Consider the following 25,215-nt stretch of genomic DNA (forward strand, 5'->3'; position numbering starts at 1 on the left):
GAGTGGAAACTCATTTATTTAACATTTTGGTAAATGACAGTTACCTAGACAACACATCTACCTCGGACTTTACATTACGTCCCCATAACAATAAAAATTCTGCAATATTATGAAACATTGCATTTGAAATTTTAAACCCTGAATGAGATTTTACTTTTCAATGACTGAACAGATCAAAGAAAATGTATAAGATATGCAAAGGGATCATTATGATCTAGATAACTAGCAGGAAGATTAAACACTCTTGTTCCCAGTAGAGAAATTCCACAAAAACATCAGAGTCTTTACACACACCATATGTCATCCTCCTGTGCCACTGATTTATGGAAGTGTATTCCAGATTCTCTTCCTCATATCCTGCATTGGCGGCACTGTTATAATTCTGCAGGGTTTATCACTATGACTGGGTAAATATGATTTACTGAGATGAAAAAGGGATTCACACAAAAAATTTCTAAAGGTTTGTAGAGACATATCAGACACAGTTAACTAGACTGTCAGACGCTGTACCTTTCGCTTTGCCAAATGTAATACTGTTATTGCATCACAGAATCAGTTTAACCCAAAAATAAGGACAGAATGTGGAGCTAAAATGTGAGCAAGAAGAAGATAATCTCATCTACAAATTTTGTTTTTTTCTATATGGTTCAACATCATGATAATATATCATGTATTAGAGAAAAAAAGAAATAAAAAGATGTCTAAATGTCTAAGAGTATTTAATTTATTTGTCACCTTGTCAGGCTTAATCTGTTTTTTTAAGGTTATTTTTACTAACTGTGCTTTGTAGTTTGGTGTGCTAGAATGTATTTTTAGGTGTATAATGCAAATCTGCCTGTTGAGCGTGTGCAGCGAAAGCCATGTGAGAGCCAGAAATCCAACTCGCCATGATAAATGTAATATACAATCAGCCATATTGATTCAACCTTTTATAAGCCTTGCTTAAGAATGATCAAAGACACAGTGGAACACATCAATTTTTTAGAGATACTTTGTTATGGGCTGGATGAGCCATTAATTTAATTCAGGTGATTTTCTTGGACTATATGCAGGCCATTCATGCCACTTCCTATTGGTCTGCAGGTTTGCATGAGGCATTGTGTGTCTTTTGTCCAAAGAACAGTCTGTCTTTCCCATCTGCTTTCTACCTCTCCTCCTACATCACCATCTCCTTTTCAGTCTAAGGTAAGAGAATGTGCAAGATCTACTCACTCTGTGGGAAGCGTGGTGGGTTGTCATTAACGTCTGTGATCACTATGGTCACCGTGGTGGAGCCAGAGAGACCACCCATTTGTCCTGCCATGTCTGTTGCCTTGACGACTAACTCATAACGATCCTGTGTCTCACGGTCCAAATCTGCCACTGCTGTTATGATGATTCCTAATGAATGAGAGATGGAAGCGAGTTTGAAGGAAAGAGGCAGAGAAGGGGGGAGAATTGTTAAGAAATGAGGCCACTGGAAAGGTTACATTAGTCATTAGCGCTTATGCAATAACAGGCTATTTTTCATCTTTCAGTTTGAAAATCAGCTTTAGAGAAGCACTGTATTATAGAGACCAAAGTCTAGTGCATTACAAATTTTCTTCTTCAGACAAGCTGGAGTACAGAGGCTGTGTCATATTTGCCCCTCTGCACATTCACCATTTTATGGCTCAGCTGTATTAAAATGAATAATATATAGGGCCAGAATGAAAGTATGCCACAGCCACTCTAAACATCATTACATGGTGGTAAGACTGCTCTCATGCCTGGGAAGCTGATATCCAGAAAGCATGAAGGAAGACACATAGTAAGTGACATACAATGGAGAAAGCATTAGGAAATATACAAAGAGAGGGAAGAAAACCAGTGCAATAGTTTGATTATTCTGAAATACACTTTCTGCTACATGTAAGAGGTCAATTAAAAATAATCATTGACTTAAATAAATCCTATTATTTGACCAAATAAATCCTATTTACCAAATTATTGTACAGTTTGAAGTCTGATTTGCCACCATTCAGCTGAAGAACTAGTAGCTGAATATTAGTATTGAAGTATAATCTGGCATCCAAAAAAAAAAAAAAAAAAAAAAAAAAAAATGAAGGCCTTTTTCAACATTTTGAATGCAAAACAAGAAAACTAATTTCCACATAAATTACCATAATATTTCTTTTTCATATGAAAATGATGATGATAGTGACTATGGTGATGGTGATGATTATTATAATTATCTTTATTACACAAAAATCATGTTGTGTCACAGCCTTATCCTCCCCCTTAGTAATAAAGTGACTTATAAACTGCTTTTTATTTCAGTTGGAAAAATAGAAGCGATGTACCAGTTTCCATAAAATTTACTAAATTCTCAGAAATTCTGGTTATTTTAAAGCCAACAGGTGAGCTGGAAAATTTGAAAATGCTAATTTAGAGAGAGAGAGAGAGAGAGAGAGAGAGAGAGAGAAAGTAACAAACCTTTGCTTCACTTGACTTTCTCTACTTTGTGGACTAAATAATCAGCATGCTTTTCCCTTTTATTTTAGGTTTGAAGAGGATATAAATGGGATATAAATTAGCATCCTAAACCTTTCTTGGTTTCATGACATCAGTGGCTGGATGCTTTACTTTGCATTGCTAATAAAATTCCACTACACCCTTTGGGATTTTCCATATCAGAATCTTTTGATCCATTTCCCAATTTTTTTTTTTTGGCTTTTTCTCTCCCAAAGCTTTACATTGCATTGGGTATATAGCTCGTTAATTCCAGTCACATTTAACTTTGAGCCATATTCCATGAAGATCCAAAATAAAGTCTATGTAGCAGTGGAGTTAAGTGGGGAGAAAATTACATGCTCTTCTTTCACCAAGTACAGGCCAGAAGGAATGTGTCTAAATTAGAGCTCTTGAAAGTAAACCTAATCTGCAGCAAGTATACTCCTACAACACCATGGTTTAATCTTTGCAGTTTGTATTATCCATCCATTTTCTATACTACTTGGTCTAATTCAGAGTTGCGGGGAAGCTGGAGCCCATCCCAGCAATTAGCAAGCGAGAGGCTAGTTTGTATTAGAGTCTTCATGTTCTGTATTCATCATTTATCAGTAATTCAAATCTCTGTGCTCCATTAACATTTTAACACAATAAAATGATTCATATCAGCAGAGCTTCTCTGTTGTAATCCCATGTATTTATATCAAATAAATCACGTTAAATTTTTCATGTTTTCCAAATCACTTGTCTTCCTGTTTTAATCATCGGAGTGACGAGTATCTAATTCCACTATGTTCTCTTAAAACATAGCTGTCCCATAGTTTGACTTTATAGTGATTGTAAAAGCTGAAAAGAGTCTATTTGAGTACTCTGAGGTATCAACTTGAGTTTTATTCTTACCACAGTTAAATTTTTTGCTGTATGCTCAGAAACCAGTGACCTATATGTTTTGTAGTGTTGCATTCACATTTTCATAGGTGAAACATGCCATTGCTTCTTGACACAGCAGTGGACAAATGTTGCAAGAAAAAGAAGAAAAAAAAAACTTCTTTCAAAACTAAATACATGCACAAAAGCTCTTTTGTTTTGCTCTTTTTTTAATTTCCTTGATCTTCTGAGCCTTGAAAATATGGAAGCTTTCTTTGTTGCTTGTGTGGTTTGGGAAGCAGCAGAAGCAGTAACTGGCTTAGTCTTTGCAGGGACTAACAAAACTAATCATCAGCGTGGAACAATGTGCAGCCGGTGCAACTACACACTAGTGTTTTGAATTTTAAGAAGCACACAGCAGCCCCTCACTGCGGTGATATAATTGTGAAGTTTGTGGTGGCATATGAGAAAACACACACACCAGCATGAAAGGCATTCAGAAGCTTTGCAAGGTAAACTCAGGAGCCCCCTGTCCCACTTTAAACATGCTAAGCAGGTTGTGTCATAATTTACATTATGCATTCCATTATCCATAATGTTTGTCATCTATGTTTAATTCTATGACAATTCTTCAACAAGAAAAAACTGGACTGAAAAGAAAATATGATCCTACCAAATTATAAAATGTTAATATCCACTATAAATTAACATCCTTATCTTACACCCACAAATGAAAGTGACTTATGCATGTGTAATATATGTGTAGTTCCATCTTGTATAAGAAGTCTGATTCTGATAAAACACGTGCACACACACACACACACACACACACACACACACACACACACACACACACACACACACACACACACACACACACACACACGTGTGTGTGTGCTACAGAGTTTGTCAAGGTGAGGGAGGGTGATATTAACGAGGCAGATTTCACAGCTGCTCTGTCTCCTCTTTATGTTGACCTTCTTGACTCGCACCTATTATTGTGGCCCGTCGGCCTACAAGAGGAGTGGAGGTAGGTTGAAATGCAGGTTGCGAGGTAGAAGCTGGCTTTCCCACCAAGGCAGAGCCATTTATCATCCGAGCACATGGGCTGACCAAATCAAAGTGGTGGAGACCAAAAAAGAAATCATTAAAACTTTAGTGTTTTTCCCCAGGGGGTGGCACTGAAAGGCAACGCCAGTGCTAAGCTTCTCCTGAAAGATGGGCAGGTCTGAATGTGCCTGACTATGGTTATGGCTTATTTTTGAACATGGTGGCATTATAAAGCAGAATTTGACACAATGCTTGAGATTTACTTGGAATCAGATGGTTCCAGAGTCTTAAACACTAATTTGACTATGCTGAACACTCCTTACCCCTTGTGACAGCCCAGTGGCTCTCTGGTAGTCTCTGTTTGTGTTTGTCCTCCCTCTTCTTTCATGTTGTTACGTGAATCATGACGGCTGTCTGTGATCAACTGATCGGCTTTTCTGTTGTAGCGTTTGTTTATCGTTAAGCTGAGAAGGAGGAAACTAGCGGTTCATGGTTCACACCGTCACATATTTACCCAAAAGCATTGTTTTTGGCAGGACCTTTCTCTAACACAGTAGCTGACAAAAGGATGTAGCTGACAACAGAAGGTAGCTATAAAAAGGATTTATACTTCAGCTATGTACAGTAGGGGCGGGTCTAGAAAAGTTGATGGGGGACAGGCAGGAGCACTGACCAAGAAAATGGGAGGCACAAATAAGATTTTTTTGATGATGATATATAAATTCTGAATTGCGATCTAGAACATGGTAGAGATTGTTTAGAACATTATACATTACATGCTGCATTTACTGACCCTTGGGCATCTGATGTTTACCCAAGAGAAGGCCAGTTAACAGTAATTATTTGTAGCATTGGCTCTTTCTGTTGATACAATAAAGTAAAAGTGGGCAAATTTCAGGTATTTAAAAACTCGCAAATGGTGATTATTCCTGATTAATCACCACTTTCAAATTAATCAATCTGATTAAAAATTAATCAGATTAATCATTTGATAGCCCTAACATACACACACACACATATATATATATATATATATATATATATATCAATGTTTATTTTGCCTGGTGGACTAAATGTTGCATCAAACATTTTTGAGTAGCTGCACGAAGGATTTAGGATAGAAATGTGTGACCATTTGTTTTTGGCCAACTGGTTTTATGATTTTGGCTACAAATTTTGATTGATCTTGGACATTGCAGTCTTTGAACTTCATATCACTAAATGTGACACTGAAAGAATACAAAGCTTTAAAAAAGAAGCAATTTCATGGAGTGTTTTCTTACCTGTGTGTCTCTCAACAGTGAAAAACTTTTCTCCATCCAGCACACTATATACCACTCTGGCACTGCTGCCGTAGGTTGGGTCGTCGGCGTCTGATGCAGTCACCTTCATAACCGAAGTTCCTGTTGAACAGACACAACATAACATCAAAGAAAGGAATAATTAATTCAGAGCCAGGAGGCCACAGGGGGCAAGGGTCTCTCTTTGTAATGAGAAATAAAAGTTCAGACCTTATAAGCTTAGACCTAGCCAAATTACACTATGTAGAGTAAACCTTTAAGGTTAGGAAAACAGTCACATTTGTGGGTCAAAAATGCATCATAACATGAAGGAAAATCACAAGTATAGTAAAGGAAACGTGCAATTGTATGCACACACCTCTGAAAAAATTAATGCATACTTGTCTGTGATCATACTCGGGAGAGGGAGATTAATGCACTTGGGTATCGTGGCACCAATAAGCTATTTAGCCTCGGTACATTTTTTTGCAAAAAGATATATATTTTTTATTTTTAAATTACCTTTCCATTACAACAGTGATCCCAGCTGTTTTGCTTCTCACTGGCACATACATTCTCACAGATGAAAGGAAACATGGAGCTGCACAGTCAACATTACATCTTCAAAGACTGTTAGAAGCAAAAATCTGCCACAAACAATTTTGTATTATTACCAACACTTAGGCAAAGAATTCCAAGAATGAAAACAATTTAAAATGAGATCTTGAAGGAGTGTTTATGGAGTAACAGGGTTGAAGGAATTATTTCCTTCTTGTTGTGATATATTTGTTAACAGTGTGCGTGAACAAGCCTCTGGCAGCAAACGTGCAAGCGCATCTCCCACTTTAGTCACACATTTTAGTTAAAGCTCAGCCAAGAGCTTTAATAATTTGAAGATGCCTAATTATAAGGTTAAGAAACAACTGCGTGTTTGTCTCTAATACGAAGACATTTCTTCTTCTATAAATATATTCACTTAGAGGAAAAAGAAGATAAAAAGGGGGATGTTACCAGGTGCCACAGATCCTCAAGGACAGGGAGTCAGCCTTTGTTTCCATTCCTCTGGCCCATGCTATGGGTAATTACTGACAGCTGGTGTTGTCCACTAAAGGTCACCAGTGCAGCTCTTCTCAGAGCCCTGTCATGCTACTGTCCGGCTACATAATGACCATATGCTAATGATGCTAATTAGCGGGAAGTGTCAGAGTACTGTTTGTTTCCTGTCAATGAAAGGACTACCAGAGATGCAAGAGAGAGAGAGAGGGGGGGGGGGATAGGCAGCAGATCATCATTAAGACCAATCACCCATTATTTCACATGGCTCAGATTACTATTTTACAACTGTCCTCTTTGAATTTCTTTTCACTCTCCATGTATGTGTACAGAAGCCAGCCAGTTTGTTAGCTTCTATAATGCACAGATACACCAGTGTTTCTCAAGTACGTGGAATACAAAATAATCTTGAATTCTGATAATGTCAACCGTGAAGGTTTCCCATAAACCTGGATTTACATGTATTGCAGCCCTTAGAATATTCCATATAAACTGGGATGGAATGAGCTTTTAATTCATATTCTGAGTCATATCACTCAGTCATTACTCATTCCATGTATGAAAAAGTATGCATCAGTTTGATCCACAGAGGATCAAAATATGCTGCATTTCAGTTGAGGGATGAGCGAGATATCATTCTCCTTGAAAATATGAGACTGAAAAGAAGCTAGGCATTTTCATTACTGGCAACAGGCAAGGGGGTTTGTTAATTCTGCTTACCTGGTTGGCCTACTGCTTTGAGCCCAACAAAGCCATTTTCGTCCATGGGATTACTCTCTTATCTTAATTTTCCTCAGGTAACAATCAGGTTGATGCTCAGCTGTTTCTGAATACTGCTGGCAGCAACGTCAGATGGTTTTGGAAGAACTATATAAATGCAAATGTTTCTTTATTGTGCTTATATTAAGCAGAGAAGTGAATCACTGAGTTTGGCACTTGGATTCTTATTTAAGTTTTGAGTATTTTCAGTGGAAGGAGTCATTACTTACAGTTTCTGTTGGTGTCACTAAAGGAGATTTGTGTGTCAACAGACTTGTGAGAATTTGTCAAAAATGGTCTTAGATTGAAATGTAAAGAGTAAATTGTATAGCTGTAATAACACAAGCATGTCTATTTGACAGAGCCTCAGATATTCATTATCTAAAGGGACGTTTTTCTCTCACCAATAAAGGCTCAACTGCAAATTGCTCTCAGATGAGACAAGATGCACTGTAACAAGCATTCCAATAAGAATTTTAATTGCAGACATTTGCTTGTTTTTCTCTCCCTGTTGACACACTTGGTTGAGCTGTGCTTCTTTAGTTTGCTTCAATCTTAATAAAAAATGTAATATTCTTCTTGATGTTCCGTACATATCTGCTCAACAACACCACTGATGGAATTAAGAGACTAATTTTCTCTGCTACTGTGCCAATTTTTTAAGTCCCACCATAACATTAAAAAAGAAATTATTTTGCCGAGTCACAATTATGTGAACTTTTAGAATTTGAGTGGAAGACTGGGAAAGTGAAATAAAGGGCATTTATAACATCCTGACATCAGTGTTGTTTTTTTTTTTTTTTTTATGGATCGATTAGAGTCAAACATGGTTACCACAATAACTTAATGAAACCATGTCCGTATAGTTTAAGAACATTCTGAACTAACTCACATGTCAGATGTGTAACAGTAATTACACACACAAAGACAACTGTGCATCTTTAAACTTATGGTAAAATTAGAGTTAATCCAATATACAATCTGATAGGTATTTTTTGTGTTGCAGAAAGAGACTGCAGGAAAGAAAGCCCCAGTTGAGAGAGCACAAGGAGTTTCTTGTCTATGACAGGGGTTGAAACCTGCAGCTCCGGAGACACAAGTTGTTCTCTGGACCTTCTACAATGGCTCAATGGATACAAATATCTACAACCCATAGAAAAAAAGTCTCTCTATCCTCTTTTTGCAAAAGTTTGATCTTTTTTTTAAATTTTAAAACCTAAAAATAGAAATAAAAATGTGGTTCGTAAAAAATAACAACAAATTTCCTATATTAGACATTTATCCAAAATTACAAGTTGTCCTTTTCCAATAGGTCTCATAACATTTGTGGCTCTAAAGGAGTTTTATTTAGCTGAGCTGAGGGAAAAAGCCTCTTTGGATTGTAAAGGCTGAAGATCCCTGAGCTATGACAATACTACCATACCACCACATTGCCATTCATATTTCATATTTACCACAAAATTATAAAGCTTTAGTCAATTTTCACAAGTTATCTTTGATCAAACAAATAAAACATACATAAATTTCTAATTTTGCTGTTTCATTAGCTTTCATTGAACCACTAAAAAAAGCAACGGTGTATGACTTGCCTCACTGTGGAGGACTGGACAGAATAACAACTCACTGTTCAACTCAACTCTAATGAGGGTGCAGCTTTGTTATTCATTAAATCATCTAACAGACTTGGAAAGTTATTGGGGTTGAGAAATGCATCGTAAAAATCCATCTAATTTTGCTAATGCTTCTATAATTGCATTATTTTCCCTTTTTTTAAGTATGAAAATCATTTAGAGTAGGTAGGATTAATATGGAATAAAATTAAGTAAATAAACTAACAGCTTGCACTATTAGTTTAACCAGAAGTTTTGAAACTTGTTTGTTGTTGTAAGACAGAACATTTTTGAAATACCTATAACAATGTTTTGGTTGATACAAAATGAAGCTTCAGATTTCCTAAAATAATGATAAAACAATGCAGTCTGTGTTTCAAATGGAAAGTTAACAACATCCCTTGGTGGAGACTGTAAATATTATTCAGATGAAAACCAACCTTAGAACCAGATCTTGTGAAATCAAGTACGAAAGACGGTTGTTTCTGGAGCATGGAGGATTTAGTTGGGGGCTCGGTGACAATGGCTGAATAGCTAGATTTATGCATGAGTTTGGTTTAATGGCATCAACACAGGCTGTCGGAATAGCTTCCCACACCATTTCAGCACTCTCGTAGAGATGGTTCAATTACTGTGAAGGGAGCTTGAGGAGTTTGCCACGTGTGAGACACTAGAGTGACAGCTATTTAAGAGGCAGCCTCGTAAAAGAGATTTGTGCCCATCGTAGCTGATGCCGTACTGGTGCGGGCTTCAATAGAGGGGTCTAACGGCTGCAACACTGAGCCTCTCTTCTGCCTCGACCCGCCTTAATCTGCAGGACTGAGTGCTCCCTGCCCGCATTATGGATCATTTAGTAAAGCCATAAAAGCTGAGGTGTTTTCACATGAAAAGTTATTTCTTCACTACTTCAAATGTGATTCATTTCTCTCTCATCCACATAAATGCCTCAAGAGAGAGGTGGGGGGAGAGAGTGAAGCAGAGGAAGATGGGTGAGAGTGAATGAAGTATAAAGGGAAGAAAAATCTGCCATGTCATAAAAGCCAATGGCCTGGTTACATTGATCCTCTTCCAGATCTCAACATGGGTTTAGGGATATTTTTCATCTCTCATGAAAGAGATTGTAAATCTAATCTTTGTTAGCTTCTGAACTTGTGTCTTTTAATAGATCAGATCATTATTTGTTTTGTAGGACAATACTGTGATCCCATGTGGCATGTCAGCTTTAAATCTTAACATCTCATTATTTTTAAGCATCTAGGCATTAAAAAGAGAAAAAAAAATCTAGATATGAAAGAAAGCAATTGAAGGTGTAGAATTATTTGTGTGTATTTTTAAACCAAAAAAAAAAAAAAAAAAACTTTAAATTTGTGTGTATCTATGACAACTGAACACAGCTGTGGTTGATTTTTTTATTTATGTATTTATTTTTAACATAATTATTCTCAGAGGGAGCTTGTTTAACTTTCATGAAAACAAGGATTGTTGGTAACAGGTTAATTATTTTGAACAACTATGATAAGATAATGAAAGTTTGTTAAGAGTTCAGGAAAGTCATTGCCAGGGAGTGAAGAGAATAACATGCCTTAACTTACTGGTATAGATTTTGACCATCAATTACCAATTATATTAGGTGCAATCTAGTCACTTTTGAGCTCACCTTGGTGATCTTGTGATTTCAAGAAAAAAAAGGTAATTATTTTGTGTCAAGCTGTTAAAGTATGTGGTTAAAACTGATGTCACTTGAAAACAAGGCTGGTATTCTCAAGGTAATAGCATTAAAAAATAAATAACTGTAGGGATGGCTGCTATCAGCTTACATAGTATTTATCTATTTGCAACATTTTAATTGTTAAACATATTGCATGAAAACATGATAAAATGTTTCTGCAAAAAAAGAAAAAAAAATTGTAAGAACTTCATATTCTATTTCAATGCTGTTGTTATAAACATCTTCAATGTTTCCTCACAAAATAAATCACACACTCTGGCTTTCTGCCTTCACATACTTTCGCTACAGATTTATACACATGACCCCATGCACTAAGATCAGCCAAAATCAATGATGTCAGCCACTGTGGTTCAGGGCATAATGGTGTGTACTACCGGTCATATACATAAAGGTAGTTGGCAAGGAATATTGATTGTAAGCTGCTCTTGCTTCTCAACATTCCTCCCCACCATGATTCTGCTGCTCCTAAATGTCTCATCTACTGTTAGCATGGCAGGCCTTCCTAATGGTGACTGCAGTAATTTGCAATCTTTCTAGGCCAAAGCAACGGGAAGGGTGATTATTAGTTTATTCCCCTTGTGGAGTTCTTGTATTACAACTGAGGAAACTAAACTGACTATGAGAGTGTTAGCAGATAAAAAAAAAACAGAAAAAAGAAGAAAGAATGGACAATATGTGAAATAATAAGGTTTTTTTTTCATTTTTGGTTTGTTTTGTTTCACCATATCTTTATTAGTGAAAAGGTCATCAATTTACTTTTGTAAACTACAGTATGATCTTATTTATTCAACAGATTATTTTTTCACTATTACTCACGTCGTCTTTGTTTCTCAGTTTCTTAATCCTTCCTGACTAAATCTTCTGCTCTGTCTGACTGGCATTTCCAATTTTAAATATTTTTCAGGATATCTTTCTGATGCATTGCAGTGCATCTTATGAAACACTGCCACCTATATTTCCTATAACAAACAGCGAAAGGAAATTCATAGTATTACCTAAAATCATCTTTTAAATCAGTATAAAATTATAATTATAGAACATGAAAATAAAAATCAATTAAACAAGCAGATAGCTGAAACTTATTGCATGAAGTGCTGGGAACTGAAACTGGTTAGTTCTGATTGTTAAATGTATTTCTTTCTGTATCGAAGCAGATTACTTCCAAGGGCTGTGACAAGAAATATGGACTGAGGAGTTTATTTTCTTTTTTGACTAATTCTTATTTTGTGTTTCTTAGTATGTGTCTATTTAGAGCAGGTTATTATTTGTTCAGTATTCTTTCTGGAAATGTTTTTTTACCTTTATCAGTTAAAGCCTTTTTTGGTTTGCTTTTGGCCTTATTTCAATAACTATCATTTTAAAATGTTGACTGACCCCAGGAAGAATAGTTGCAGCCATGTTGTAGCTAATGGGGATTCTAAATAATGAACTTAACTAAACCTACATGTCTTTTGCAGAAAACAATATCAACATACTGGGCCCTACACAGAATTTGGATTTATTATAGGAAGTCTATATTTGTTAGGATAATTTTAACCATTTTTGAGGTCAGTAAGAATGATCAGCATGAGGTACAGTATATTAAAGCTATCATGAAAATCCACAAACCTGTGGCATTCTCAAAGACAGCATGCCTCCAACAAAGGGAACACAAAAAGGAGCCTCATATGACATGACAGACAAAAATCCCCATCATTGTCTTAAAGCATCTGTTTCTATTTCAGAGGATTTGTGGTTTATCAGTTTTTTTAACTGGCATTTATCCCGGTCTTTATCAAAGGCATCATGTAACAAATGATGTCTGAAAAACAAGTTGGCCCCACTATGTCAGTTTGTGTCATTAGAAGACAAAACGCTTGGATGGCATTCAGCTTAATGTTTATTATCAGGCTGCTGTTTGCCTGCCTGTTGTTTGGACTTGTGAATATTACCTGAAGTTTAAGGCTGCAACACAAATGTCATGTTGTGCCACATCTTTGTACCACATCTCTGCCACTCACAGGTCCTGAGGTCCTCTCTAATGGAACTGCATCAATCACAGGATTAGCTCTGTGGAAACTTTTCACCCTGTTGTGATCTGACCACTAAAAGCTGCTCCTCGTAGACACATTTTCATCCAACCTTTTACTGAAAAGGAAGGATGTGCATATCACTGGCTAAATTTTATACCCAGTACACTGTTACTTTGTCACTCAGCTCACACGAAGACAGGAATAAAATACAAATCAAAGAAAAGAATGATGGAAGTTGTATATGTGTAGAAGCGTGATGTGAAAGTGATTTCAACCTGGAAAAGGCCTGTCTTTATCACATCACCATTAGCTGGTTAACGAAGAGCATAAGCGTTAGCTTGGGGTGTCACTGTGATAACTGCAGTATGTGGAAAACTCCAAAAGATCAATCTATTCATTGCTTAATACAGTGTTTCTCATTCCAGGTCCTCGGGACCCACTGCCCTGTATGTCTTAGATGTGTTCTTGCTCCCACACACCTGATTTAAATGAATGAACTTCGTCATCAAGTTCTTTGTAGCCTGTTAATGACAGGTGTGTTTTTTGTTAAAGGAGGGTTACTTATAAAACATGCAGGGCAGCGGGTCCTGAGGACCTAGATTGCGAAACACTAGCTTAATACTACAGCAGTAATGTCAGACACAGCCAGCAAACCAGTTTACTTAACATCTGTGTTTTTTTTTTTTTTTTTTTTTTGGTTCATTTATTTTTTTATGCTTATCTCTGAGTGACATAAATATTTAAATGCTTACTATATATAAGGAGTCCAAAGGGAGTAGAGAATGATGGGATCTAATTTTTATGTTAGAGTTTTAACAAACATAAATCTTGGTCCAAATGTAAACAACCTAGTAGTAACATATGAGCATGAACACAGCACCATAAAAAGCTAATATGAAAATGTAAATTTTAGTCCAAAACCTTCTTATCTGTTGGATCTATGAATCACGCATTGCCTGAGGTAATGCTCAAATAGGAGAGAAATGCTTTCCTATCAGTTTAACTTGAAAGTCGTGTTTACTTTAAATAGAGCCTCAGAAGGGATATTCTATGTCTACAAATACATGTAGATACAGTATCTACAAACAGAACATAAATGTGGCTATGCATTCATCTTTAATGTAACAGGATGCTACTATATATTTCTAATTGCACATAATTACAAACTACAATCAATTCTCAGATGTTTCAGTTGTTTCTTAAGCATGCAAACTAATAACAAAAATCTATTTGATCTATTTATAACAAAAAAGTATTCAGCAATATACTTTATAGACATAAACCATGATTTATACTCAGTAAGTAAACTAAAAATAGGTTTAAAACTTAAATTAGATACACCCCCCTCCTTTTTTTTAATTAATAACATTTAAAGGCCTTCGCTGCTGTTAACAGTTAAAATAACTAATGTATTACAACTGCTCCAATATTTTAGAGTTATAGGATAAACTGATATATAACAAATAGAAGGGAAAAAAAGTCAAAATCAGACATTTTAAGCCAAAAGTGCAAAAAATGCATATGTGATTTGAATAAAATTGAATTAGGAATTAGGTAAGGAAGACATCCGCTGTACTTATCTTTGAATTCTTGAAAGCCACAACAGGTATTCTTAACGGCATAACACTAGGATCATGTAAAACTGGACTGGCTGAAAGGCGGACACAAACGCAGGTAGCAGTGTAGAAGATTTAATAAAGCTAATCCAGGGAAAGTGGTACATACTCTGAGAGGAGCAATAAGACTTTACAATGGACTGGTGTGAACTGAGGGTTTAAGTAGAGGGGTAAACAGGTGTGACTCGTAAGGCTGATGAAGATGAGACACAGGTGGAGTCCAAGATGGCGGAAGCAGAGAAATTCTGGGTAGTGTAGTGTCAGAACTGGTGATCGGTAGGCTGGTGAAGATGAGCATACTGGTGGGGGAGGAGCAGGCATGACAGATCACTTCCTGGCAATGGAGATCTGTTTTTAACCAACAAGCTCTCAGAGTAAATGTGGATATAATTATGATTCTCTTGAAGCTATAAATAAATTAATGAAGATAAAATACATCAGTAACAACTTCTTGCTAGTCTGTGGTTCACAGCAAGGAGGTGTTTGTGTATTTTGCATGTACCACCTGTGTGCCTATGCTGATATCATCTGTAGCTTCCTTGGGCAGTACACAGTAGAAGATGATGTGGAAATTGAATTAATAAAACCAATAAATCCAGTAAAGTGGATATTACTTGTTTATTTTTTTTTTTGTTGATGATGGCTATGATTAGTGTCCAGTGCTTCTATTTACGTATTCTTATTACATGATTTTATATGAATAGAAACTAGAAGAACAAAGTTCAACTGTGACAGAATGCTGTTCACAAACGCCAAAATGAGCATGCAAACAATAACGTTCATAAGGCAGAAATAAAGTACGTTCATGTTTACCCAAAATATAAACGAGTACATGTACGATTGTTCAATGAACTCATTCAGGCATAACACTGCTCAAAGAGACCAGACCTCTGCCAATTTATTGGATCATTCACCTGAGAAAACCCCCAGAATGCAGCAGCCCACCCAGTACCCCTATATTTTGAACCTTCCAGATCACCAGATCCAGAATATCAACATGCCCAGAGAAAGAAACAAAGTAGATGAAGCCACATTATATTTAATTGTTGCACAGACCACAGCCATCCTTTTTTTTATATCCCTTTCTAATCAAGATTTCCTCCACCATCATCATATTTGCTTTTGTCTGAAACTGGCATCAGAACTCAGAAGTAACCGCTGATCTCTGCAATCCCTTCTAGTGGATGTATTGTCTAACCATCACAGTGAAAAGTATGCATGGAAATATGTGGGCAGGGACTTTTGACAATTTCCCAGTTTACATATTTAAGGGACGCATAAATTATTTTTTACTCTCAACTTTTCACATACACATCCTTCATAATAAGCCATTACAGAAAGTCAGTTGTCCATGATTTCCAGTGAACCACATCTAAAAACCTGCAGGTTCAATTGTATTTTTTTTTTTTTTTTACATTTAAGGTTGTCTTACTTCTTATATTTGTATTGAATGATTATGTAACATTAAGTGGCCTTGTTGGATCTTTAGGATGACACAGGCCTTTTGTCAAAGATAAATTAGTTGTTACTCATAATGGAAGAATGGGTGTTTTGAAAGGAGAGACCTGTACATCTAACATTGCCTTCTAAATGGACATGAGGCAACATTAGCTTTTAACATTGTAAGTGATTTGCATTAATGATAGATCCATTTTTTATTCAGAAAGTACTGAGGAGTGGAAGCCATAAGGAGAAAGATGATGGGTTGGGCTTCTAAGTGAATATCCATTATTCAAAAATACCTGTAATGGATCATTTTTATTTCAGGTGTGATACATCCTTAACTACTTAAGCCTTATTATAATTATACAACTAAAACTAAATTGTTATTACAGAAAAAAAGGGTTTGGTTTTCATATTTAAAGCAATTGTAAATTAACAGATGTAACAGTATAACTACACACACACACACACACACACACACATATATAACATCTAAGTTGCATAAAAACATCTGGATGACGGCCTCAAGGGATAAAGCACTGAGTGAGTGTCTCAGGGAATGGAACCTGGAGGAGAATGAAATGAGGAACCATCGTGGGAGGACAAGCCCCTGCATGAGATGTACCACTGGCAGATAGCTGAAGTGGCGGATATGAACATCTTGAGAGGGCTGGACTGAGGGACAGCACAGAAGCACTAATCATGGCAGCATAGAAGCAAACCTTGAGTCCCAGGGCAATCGACACCCAGATCTACCACACCAAGCAGGATCTCAGGCTGTGCAAAGAGGCCCCTGAAACCATCCAGCACCTCACAGGGTGCAAGATATTGGCAGGCAAAGAAAACATGGAACACCATAAACAAATAGTGGGCATAGTGTACAGAAACATCTCTGCAGAACATGGACTGGAGACCCTTAGGACACAATGGGCAACATCTCCCAAGGTGGTGGAGAATGAGAGAGCTAAGATCCTGTGGGACTTCCAGACACAGCCCGAAAAAAATGGTGGTGGCCAATATGTGTATGTATATATATATATATATATATTTATATATATGTCTGTATCTGTGATGTTTTTGTCTCCTTTCTTCTTTCCCTTTTGCTTCTTTTTGCTATTTTCCATCTTTTCTGTCCCCTCCAGTCAGGTCCAAGATTACATAGATTCCGTGATTCAAAGTAAATAAAAACATAAATGAATCAGATTGTCAAGAAGAGCCTTACCCATAGGCCTCCCCTTGGCAGAGCAAATTTGTTCAGCACGATACAGCAACCAGATCATCGTTTTGCTTGCTATGATGCTGGACAGGACAAGTTAAAAAAAAAAAAAACATTTTTGTCCCATCTTTATTAGTCCATGAAAATGCATTCTGATTTAGTCCCAGTTCTTGTTTATTAATGGGGGTTTTAGTCTTGTCTAGTCTAGTTTTCATCTGGAGAAAAATGTGCGTTGAAGAAAATATTTTCATTTAGTTTTCGTTAACGAAATTAACACTACTCTAGTTAAGGTCTTTAATGACATCTGCACAGCAGAAACATTTCAGTCCTGGTACTGCTAGATCTCAGTGCTGCATGTGACATGGTCGACCATAACGTTTTACTAGACCGGCTGAAAAACTGGATTAGACTTTCTGGTACTGCAATTAATTTGTTTGAGTCCTATTTAAAAGATAGGGACTACTTTGCGTCTATAAGTAACTATAAATCTGAGCAAACCAAAATAACCTGTGGAGTTGCCCAAAGCTCCATCATGGGACCACTGCTGTTCAACATCTACATGCTGCCACTCACTCAAATTATGAAAAACAACAAAATATGTTACCACAGTAATGCTGATGACACACAAATGTACATAACTACCTCACCAGGAGACTATAGTCCAAACTCTAATCAACTGCATCGATCAAATTAAAGATTGGATGTGCCAGAACTCCTTTCGTTAAATTTGAAATAATAGTTTTTGGAGCCAAGGAAGAAAGATTAAAAGTCAGCACTCCGCTTCAAACAGCTAAGTTCAAAACTAACAACCAAGCCAGAAATCTGTGAGTTGTCATGGCCTCAGACTGAATTTTAGCAGTTGTATTAAGATCGCTGTGAAGCCTTTTATCACTCAAAGAACATACCGAGGATTACAGGAATGATGACTCAGCAGGATTAAGAGGAAAAACTTGCCCATGTATTTATCTTTAGTAGACTGAACTACTGTAATGCTGTCCTCACAGGTTACCCTAAAAAGTCCATCAGACAGCTACAGTTAGTCCAGAATGCTCCCATTTGAGTCCTCACTAAGACCAGGAAAGTAAAATATATAACTCCAGTCCCCAGATCTTTACACTGACTATACACTGACTTCAAAATCCTGCTGTTAGTTTACAAAGCACTGAATGGTTTAGGACCAAAATACATTCAGGATCTTTGGGTTTGTTATGAACCAACCAGATCCCCCAGGTTATCATGGTCAAATCTACTTTCTCAGAGTCAGAACTAAACATGGAGAAGCAGCATTCAGCTTTTAGGCTCCTCAAATGTGGAAAAAACTCCCAGAAAACTGAAGGTCTGTTAAAACTCTCAGCTGTTTTAAATCAGGGTTAAACACTTTTCTATTTGCTGCCTTTAATCAAAACAACTGTTAATTTATCATCCTGGAACTTTTATTTCTTGTATTTTATCTATTTTATTTTAGCTTTTGTCTTTCTGTTTTAATTAAATTTCTTTTACTTCTTTAAAAGTTTGTTTTTAATGCACTTTTTATGTCTTCCTGCACCCCACTGAAATGTTTTTAATGTTTATGTAAAGCACTTTGAATTGTCTTGTACATAAAATATGCTATACAAATAAAATTGCCTTGCCTTGACTTGTGTGTCAGTCCTATGTAAATATAGGAGAAAAGTCAATGAATTCGTTGTTGTTAGACACCACCAAAGGAAAATAACAAAAGGCAGATGGAGGATTCATTGCTGTAGCATACCTCCAGGTGAGTAAAGAATGCATATTTTTGCAGCCAGAAATATGTTTCTTCAGTGAATCAGAAGCCTTAGCCATCCATTTTCCATCCGACTGATTATGCATGCACTGGTAGTTAGGCATGGAAACAACAGGACAGGTGGCCAGTCAGAAACACAACAGCCACTGAGACCATGTGACTACTTGGCTTTGTTTAAATCTAAACCAAGGTCTAAGTGAATGGGAAACAAAGTTTGAGATTGCCCTGTTGTACTACTTTTTAGTTTAGTCCTAACACTGAAAAAACATATTTTTAGAGTATATAAGTAGTTGCAAATCCTTTTGTGTTAATTCCTTATCAGCCACACAGTGAGTGAAGCTTTTGAGATTTATTGCAAAAGTTCCATTAAGCACAAACATAATGCAAACATGTCTGTGATTAATCCAAGTAAGGACTAACCAGCATCCTCTAGCCAGCATGTCCTCTTGTTAAAATCTGCATTAAATTAATCTACTCATTATGAGTCAGGGAACCAAGGTAGCTGCCTCCCCAAGGAACTACATGCTCCTGTTTCTGTATCTTATTAAGCATGTTTGGTTCTCAAAGCAACATCTGACTATCCATACAGTACAAATCTAATTAAACTATTTTCCCCACTACATTAGCCAAACTCCTATTTAGATTTTTTCTCTGGACAATACAGCTTAGAGCTGATGACCTTTTACTTCATCATAATCTTTGCCATTCCTTGTATTTACCTATTTATCTATTTAGCTAGGCTTTCAACCCTGAAAACAACAAGAGAATACAGGAAAGGGTTATTTCGATGGGGATGGAAATGCTGAGCAGGCAGACAAAGGGACAGATAGAACGCCTATGTAGAAACAGAAAGGCAGGAGTTGACACTGTGAGACTGTGACAAAAATGTGCACAGGGAGACATGACAGGAGTGACAAGTAAAGATGAAAATGCCTCAGGCAGCTGACTGCTGATTACTTTCTTACTATTATGGCCTCATGTGTTCCAAGGCGATTTGCCTGTATGGTTGGCCGTAAAACAGCACAGTGAGCAAATCACTCGTGTGGCTAATGCTCGCAACCTGCTTCGAATCACAGCATAAAAATGCAACCCTGCTTCACATCACAGAAACTGTGTTCAAATTGCAGAAAACAAGGTTCTGATTCTGACTGGCTTTTGCCTTTACACAGTGCAAACAAAAAGACAAATAAGCAGATGTCAGCAAGCTATTAAATTTTAAAGTTTTTAAGTAAAAAATTTCTAGCAATTCACAAAATAAACAACTGATCTGCAGCTAGAAATCTCAAAGCTGGTATTAATTGAAATACATTTGGGAGGGTGTAGGCCTAAACATTAACAAAGATTAAACTGGTTTGTATACTAATACAATAAACCACAAATACCATCCCCCTGTGCTTTCAAATTTAATCTAAAGCACTCAGTCTTGCATTTATCTGTCTTAGGATGGTGTATGAAGTCATGCTCCTTTGGTTAAGGAGCATTGTAGCAACATGACTCACTGATGTGTTTGTAATTATTTGTTGGCCAGGTGCAACAATGAGGATTTGATTGCACTTTGAATATTGGTTATTTATGTCAATTCCATAAGAAAATAATATACAATGTCCTTGTTCTAATAATAAACTTAATTTAAAATTAATGGATTTTTTCCTAGCCTTGTTAGTGCTAAGCTTTAAATCCCATGAGATTTGAGGTAATATGTTGTAGGAAAGCTGATCTGTCCAGCACCTTCTTTTCTCTTTCCATTCACTTCTATGATTGTCGTTGCACTTTTGACCTTATCAGCGACATGCCAGCCAAAAAAGTACTGATGACTTTAGCTGACGTTCAACAGGAGAACGGCAGAAAGAGGAGAAACAGGGACAGGGCAGGGGAATGCTTCACTAAGCAGATCATGCTACCTCATTAGGGATAGTACGACATAACAATGTTTAAAACATGAACTGCATGCCTATTTAGTGTGTAATTTGACTGAAACGCGACAGGGTCGAACAAGGGGTAGCATCTGAGGTGAAAGGGTCATGATCATTAAGACTGCATTTGCAGGCATTAACTAAGCATGGCCTCTTTGACTTCACCCCTCACTCTTGAGCAGATAATAGTTCTGTTTTCAAAGGTTTTGCATAGTTTAAAAATCTGCATTTTTTCTATGCTCTTAATCCTTCTCCTGTTTTTTTTTCTACCTTTCACTTGTCCTTTCCCCCACTCTCTTTGCCATACTCACTCACAGTAACACTCACACACTCCATTCAGTTTTAGAGAGCAGTGTAGGCAGAAAATGCCCATGGTTTGGATCATGCTGAGGAGGCAGGAATTAATTCCAATCAGGCTTGAACGGGGGTAGAGTCATTCCATTTTGCACCACTCCTCTAGTCACTCAAATAAGAACCCCCCCCAACCCCCACCTCCCTTCCACGCCTCTACTGCATATGCATGAACACCCACGCAAACCACTATTACACAAACCATTCTGAGCACACATGGTATTGTGATATCGCTTGGCAGCCAAACAGAATTTTGTTTATTAAACATCAGCCGTCTTTGACATTAATACCATGCTAATGAAGCCCCTGACACCCTCTTTCACCTGTCTTTTCCATTCTGCAGAGAATTTTAAGCAGCCATGGGGTGCCGCTAATATGGTTGCTTATAATAAAAACATGTTTGTCAAGATTAAAAGCATTGTGGTGTCACTGTCAAAAGGCTTGCTGAGAATGTGGTGTATCCTCCGTATCATCTGCTCTTCTGAAGCACCTCTCCTGTGGTTTTTTTTCCTTTCTCTTTCTCTGCCTGTATCATTTGCCTCAAAACAGTACTTGTGAACACTAGCACAAAGTTCATTGCAGAGAAATACTACTTTTTTTTCTTTGGCTTCTCCTTTCTTGTTAATATTCCTGCATCATCTCATTCATTTTACATTCCTTTGCTAGGTTTATAGCTCGTGTCCACTTTCTACTGTCCACTATCAATCCATTGACTGCAAAACTATCTTCATCAAAATGTCATTGTGACGAGGAGGATTTTAGTTTTCTGCTCCTCTTGGCATTTCTTTAGCTTCCTTTGATCACAGTATTATGTTGTAGAGCACCCCCTTATGCATGATGATGATAGCTGTATATGCTATAAGAGATAAGTTAATAAGAAACAGGCACCTTTAAGCCATCCTGAATGTAAAGCTTCAAAGAACTCATCCAGATAATGACTGCAGTACATTTCTAAGCTTACCAATGGGCGACAGCTCAGCCACACTGCCGATATAGGGGCCTTCCAAGAACTGAGGCTCACTGTCGTTGATGTCCTGGACCTTAATGACAAACTCTGACTCTGGTTCGAGAGGGTCGTTGGAGAGCCGGTCCCGTGCTTGAGCTCGAAGTGTGTAAAAAGCTTTTTCTTCTCGATCTAGTCTCTCTGTGGCATGTATGTCTCCTGTAAGCTCATCAATGAGGAAGATAGTGCCCGCCCCCTCTCCAGAGATGGTGTATTTGATGTTTCCTTCGCCTTCATCAGAGTCCGTGTGAATCTGTAAATTGATGGAGAGAAAACCGAAATTGTGTGAGTTCATAATATGACATCACCAATATTTCCACCAAGACAATTCAGTCTCCTATAAACTGAACTTTGGATAAACATATTAATAAAAAACAAAAATTGTTACAGATGTTTAGAAATGAAGCCCATATCATGTTTTATTTTTTTTTTATTTTCTTAACAATAACTGGAATAATTAAAATGACAAACCCCATCATTTTAAAACTAAAACAACAGAAAAGTTTAATACCTTTATTAACAAAAAAAAAAAAAAAAGAAAAGAAAAAAATCAAGATTCCTCACCAAACTTTTTTTCATTGCCTGAAAAATGCTCTAAAATGGGAATTTGTTGTAGCTGTGCAGCCCTACTTTGAGAATAAAAGCCACATAAATATTTAATGACAAACTGACTGCATTTAACTGAAATATACGAAAGCCAATCAAATCATTCTCAGTAACTGCCCTTAAACATAACTATAATTGTCCATAATGTGTTTAGTTACATGTTATCACATGGCTGTTTGCTTTTACACTTATTGGTCACAATTTGACAGTTTACACTTTTAGAAGCTGTTGAAAGATTTTCATGTCATACATTTTGCAGGCAGTTTGTAGTTCGGCTGAAAGCACCGCTAATAATAAGTTATGCTATAGGTTAAGTTATGTTGTCAGTTATAAGTGATGACTCAGAAAAATCAATTTCATCACAAAGCGTTACCAATGGAAATTAGAATATTGTATGATTTTAATCTATATCACTTGTTCTTCAGCTGCAAATACAATATAAACCTTCTCTCAGCTCCCCACTGATCAGTCATCACCGATGTGCTGTAAGAGACCATATTTCTGATGATTTACACCTTTTGCTGCACAATGTGCCCTTCACAGGATGTGACGCCCAAAGTATGTAACAAAAGTCATTTAAAAAATTGTTAAAGTTAGAGACAGAGAGGTGCTGGGGCTGAAAAGTGAACTCAAAAGAGCCCTTATAAATCAGAGCTATACTTCCTCCTGATGTGATTAGAAGACACTCAGGAGGTAAAGATAGGCTCAGCGTTGGTTCCCCCATCGTAACTTCCCCTTTGGCTCCTTACTGAGCTCAGACATGCTCTTCCCCTCTCTCTCTCACTTACCTTCTATCTGAAATTATAATTCAGAGTTGTCTATGAAATGTAACCGTGCTTCAATCCACTGAACAGACCCAGGTCGAGGGGAAATCGCCTGGCCTCCCTGGTTAATATTTTATAAAGACTTAATTAAATACAGGCTTCTATCACCCTTGCGGGGATTTTCATTAAGTATTTGTCGTAAAACCACAGAATAATGCAAGGCTGTACCCTGATATTGCTTTTCTCATCCATTCCCTTTCTCATTCTTTTGTCGGCCTGTTTTTACCTCTTCTAACCATTGTGAATCATCCTCAAGACAGATACACGAACAGTCGGAGAATATATACTGCCAGGTACTTTGAAGTATCAATATTTCAGTTACAATAAAAACAAAAAAAAAAAAAAAAAAAAAGAAAAGAAAAAAAGCTGCATTGGTCCAGGCTGTAAAAGTAATCCAATAAAAGTGAGCTTACTCTTCACCACAGGATATTTTCACACTGCCTCTGACCCTGTCTCTGTATTTTAAATTAGATTATGCAGACAAGTGTGTGTGAGTGTGTGGGAAACATCATCGTGTGTTAATTTAGCTGCACAAATGATGTTATTGAGCACACAACCTCCTACTGTACACATGTGCACCAAACAGTCCACTCCTACCTACAGTACATGCTCTCACATACACACACACACACACACACAAAGAGAGAGAGAGAGAGAGAGAGAGAGAGAGAGAGAGAGAGAAAGGAGAGAGATAAATACATTTTGAGTTTGTCATTCTGCTGGAATGATGCTATTTCCCCCCCTCGGGCTGGCTAAACCCATCCTTCTGTCAGTCTATCCTCACTGGTGTGATTCGAGTTGACAGCTTGAAAGACACACACACTACGCTTAGCTAAGTTGTTCTCTGCAAACTAAAGGTCAGAGCCAGGACGTCCCTCGCTCTGCAAAAAATATCCTGCAGTGCAAATGTGTCCAAGAAATTTACACAAGAAAATGATGGAGAAGACATAAATTCTCAAATGTTCCTAATCACAACCAGAAAATTCAAAAGCGTCGATTTAGTAGTATATTATAGACTTGCGCAATACAATAATTTGAGTGTGAGATAATGTCAAATACCCATTTCTGACTTGATCTATAAGGGGGAGGGTTGTAATTTCATCACATACAGGGAACAGAAATTTTTGTCAACTAAAGTTCAATCACTGACACAAGTTTCTGCAACTGATCCATTTTCACAGTATGGAAAAACTGTTAAAAAGCCCACAGGGATTCTGGAAAGCTTTCTGGTATATAGTGACTTCCAAGGAGGGGTTTCGACTTACACAACCAAATGGCTGGGGCATACTGAGTTCATGATTTGACAGAGAAGTTTATTATGCTACAGAAAATGTGTTTACAATCTGAGAATCTTTGGTGGGCACAAAATGAACCTTTTTTTTCTTTTATTTTACATGACAAGCTCTCATACATATCAGTTAGTACAGCATGAATTACAACAATAAAACCTGTTCTATGATGGAAGTATAAACATTTTACAACCACTTTTAAATGTTGCAGAAAGGATGATTTTGCTCAGAAGACATACAAATATTGGTAACATATACTAATAACCAGCTGGTGATGGACATAACCCAACAGCACTGGAGAAATCACAGTGTCTGCTAACTTTCTGTACAATTACAGTATGTTAGGGATTTTTAGACTTT

At 37.0% G+C, this 25,215-nt stretch overlaps 1 protein-coding gene across 2 annotated transcripts in view; it reads right to left on the reverse strand.

Annotated features, from left to right (window-relative positions):
- The window catches only part of LOC121637304 (cadherin-22), a 90,736-nt gene that overhangs the window by 59,733 nt on the left and 5,788 nt on the right, over nucleotides 1–25,215 (reverse strand). Inside the window, exons 2-4 of one of the 2 annotated variants that reach the window (XM_041981360.1) lie at nucleotides 22,095–22,389; nucleotides 5,670–5,789; nucleotides 1,213–1,380 (exon numbers count right to left, since the gene is read on the reverse strand). In XM_041981360.1, the coding sequence (XP_041837294.1) occupies nucleotides 1,213–1,380; nucleotides 5,670–5,789; nucleotides 22,095–22,389 (583 nt within the window). The remainder of the gene's footprint in view (nucleotides 1–1,212; nucleotides 1,381–5,669; nucleotides 5,790–22,094; nucleotides 22,390–25,215) is intronic. The other variant, XM_041981361.1, reaches the window with a different exon arrangement.

Source organism: Melanotaenia boesemani, chromosome 3 (assembly GCF_017639745.1).
Source record: "Melanotaenia boesemani isolate fMelBoe1 chromosome 3, fMelBoe1.pri, whole genome shotgun sequence".
Lineage (NCBI taxonomy): Eukaryota > Metazoa > Chordata > Actinopteri > Atheriniformes > Melanotaeniidae > Melanotaenia > Melanotaenia boesemani.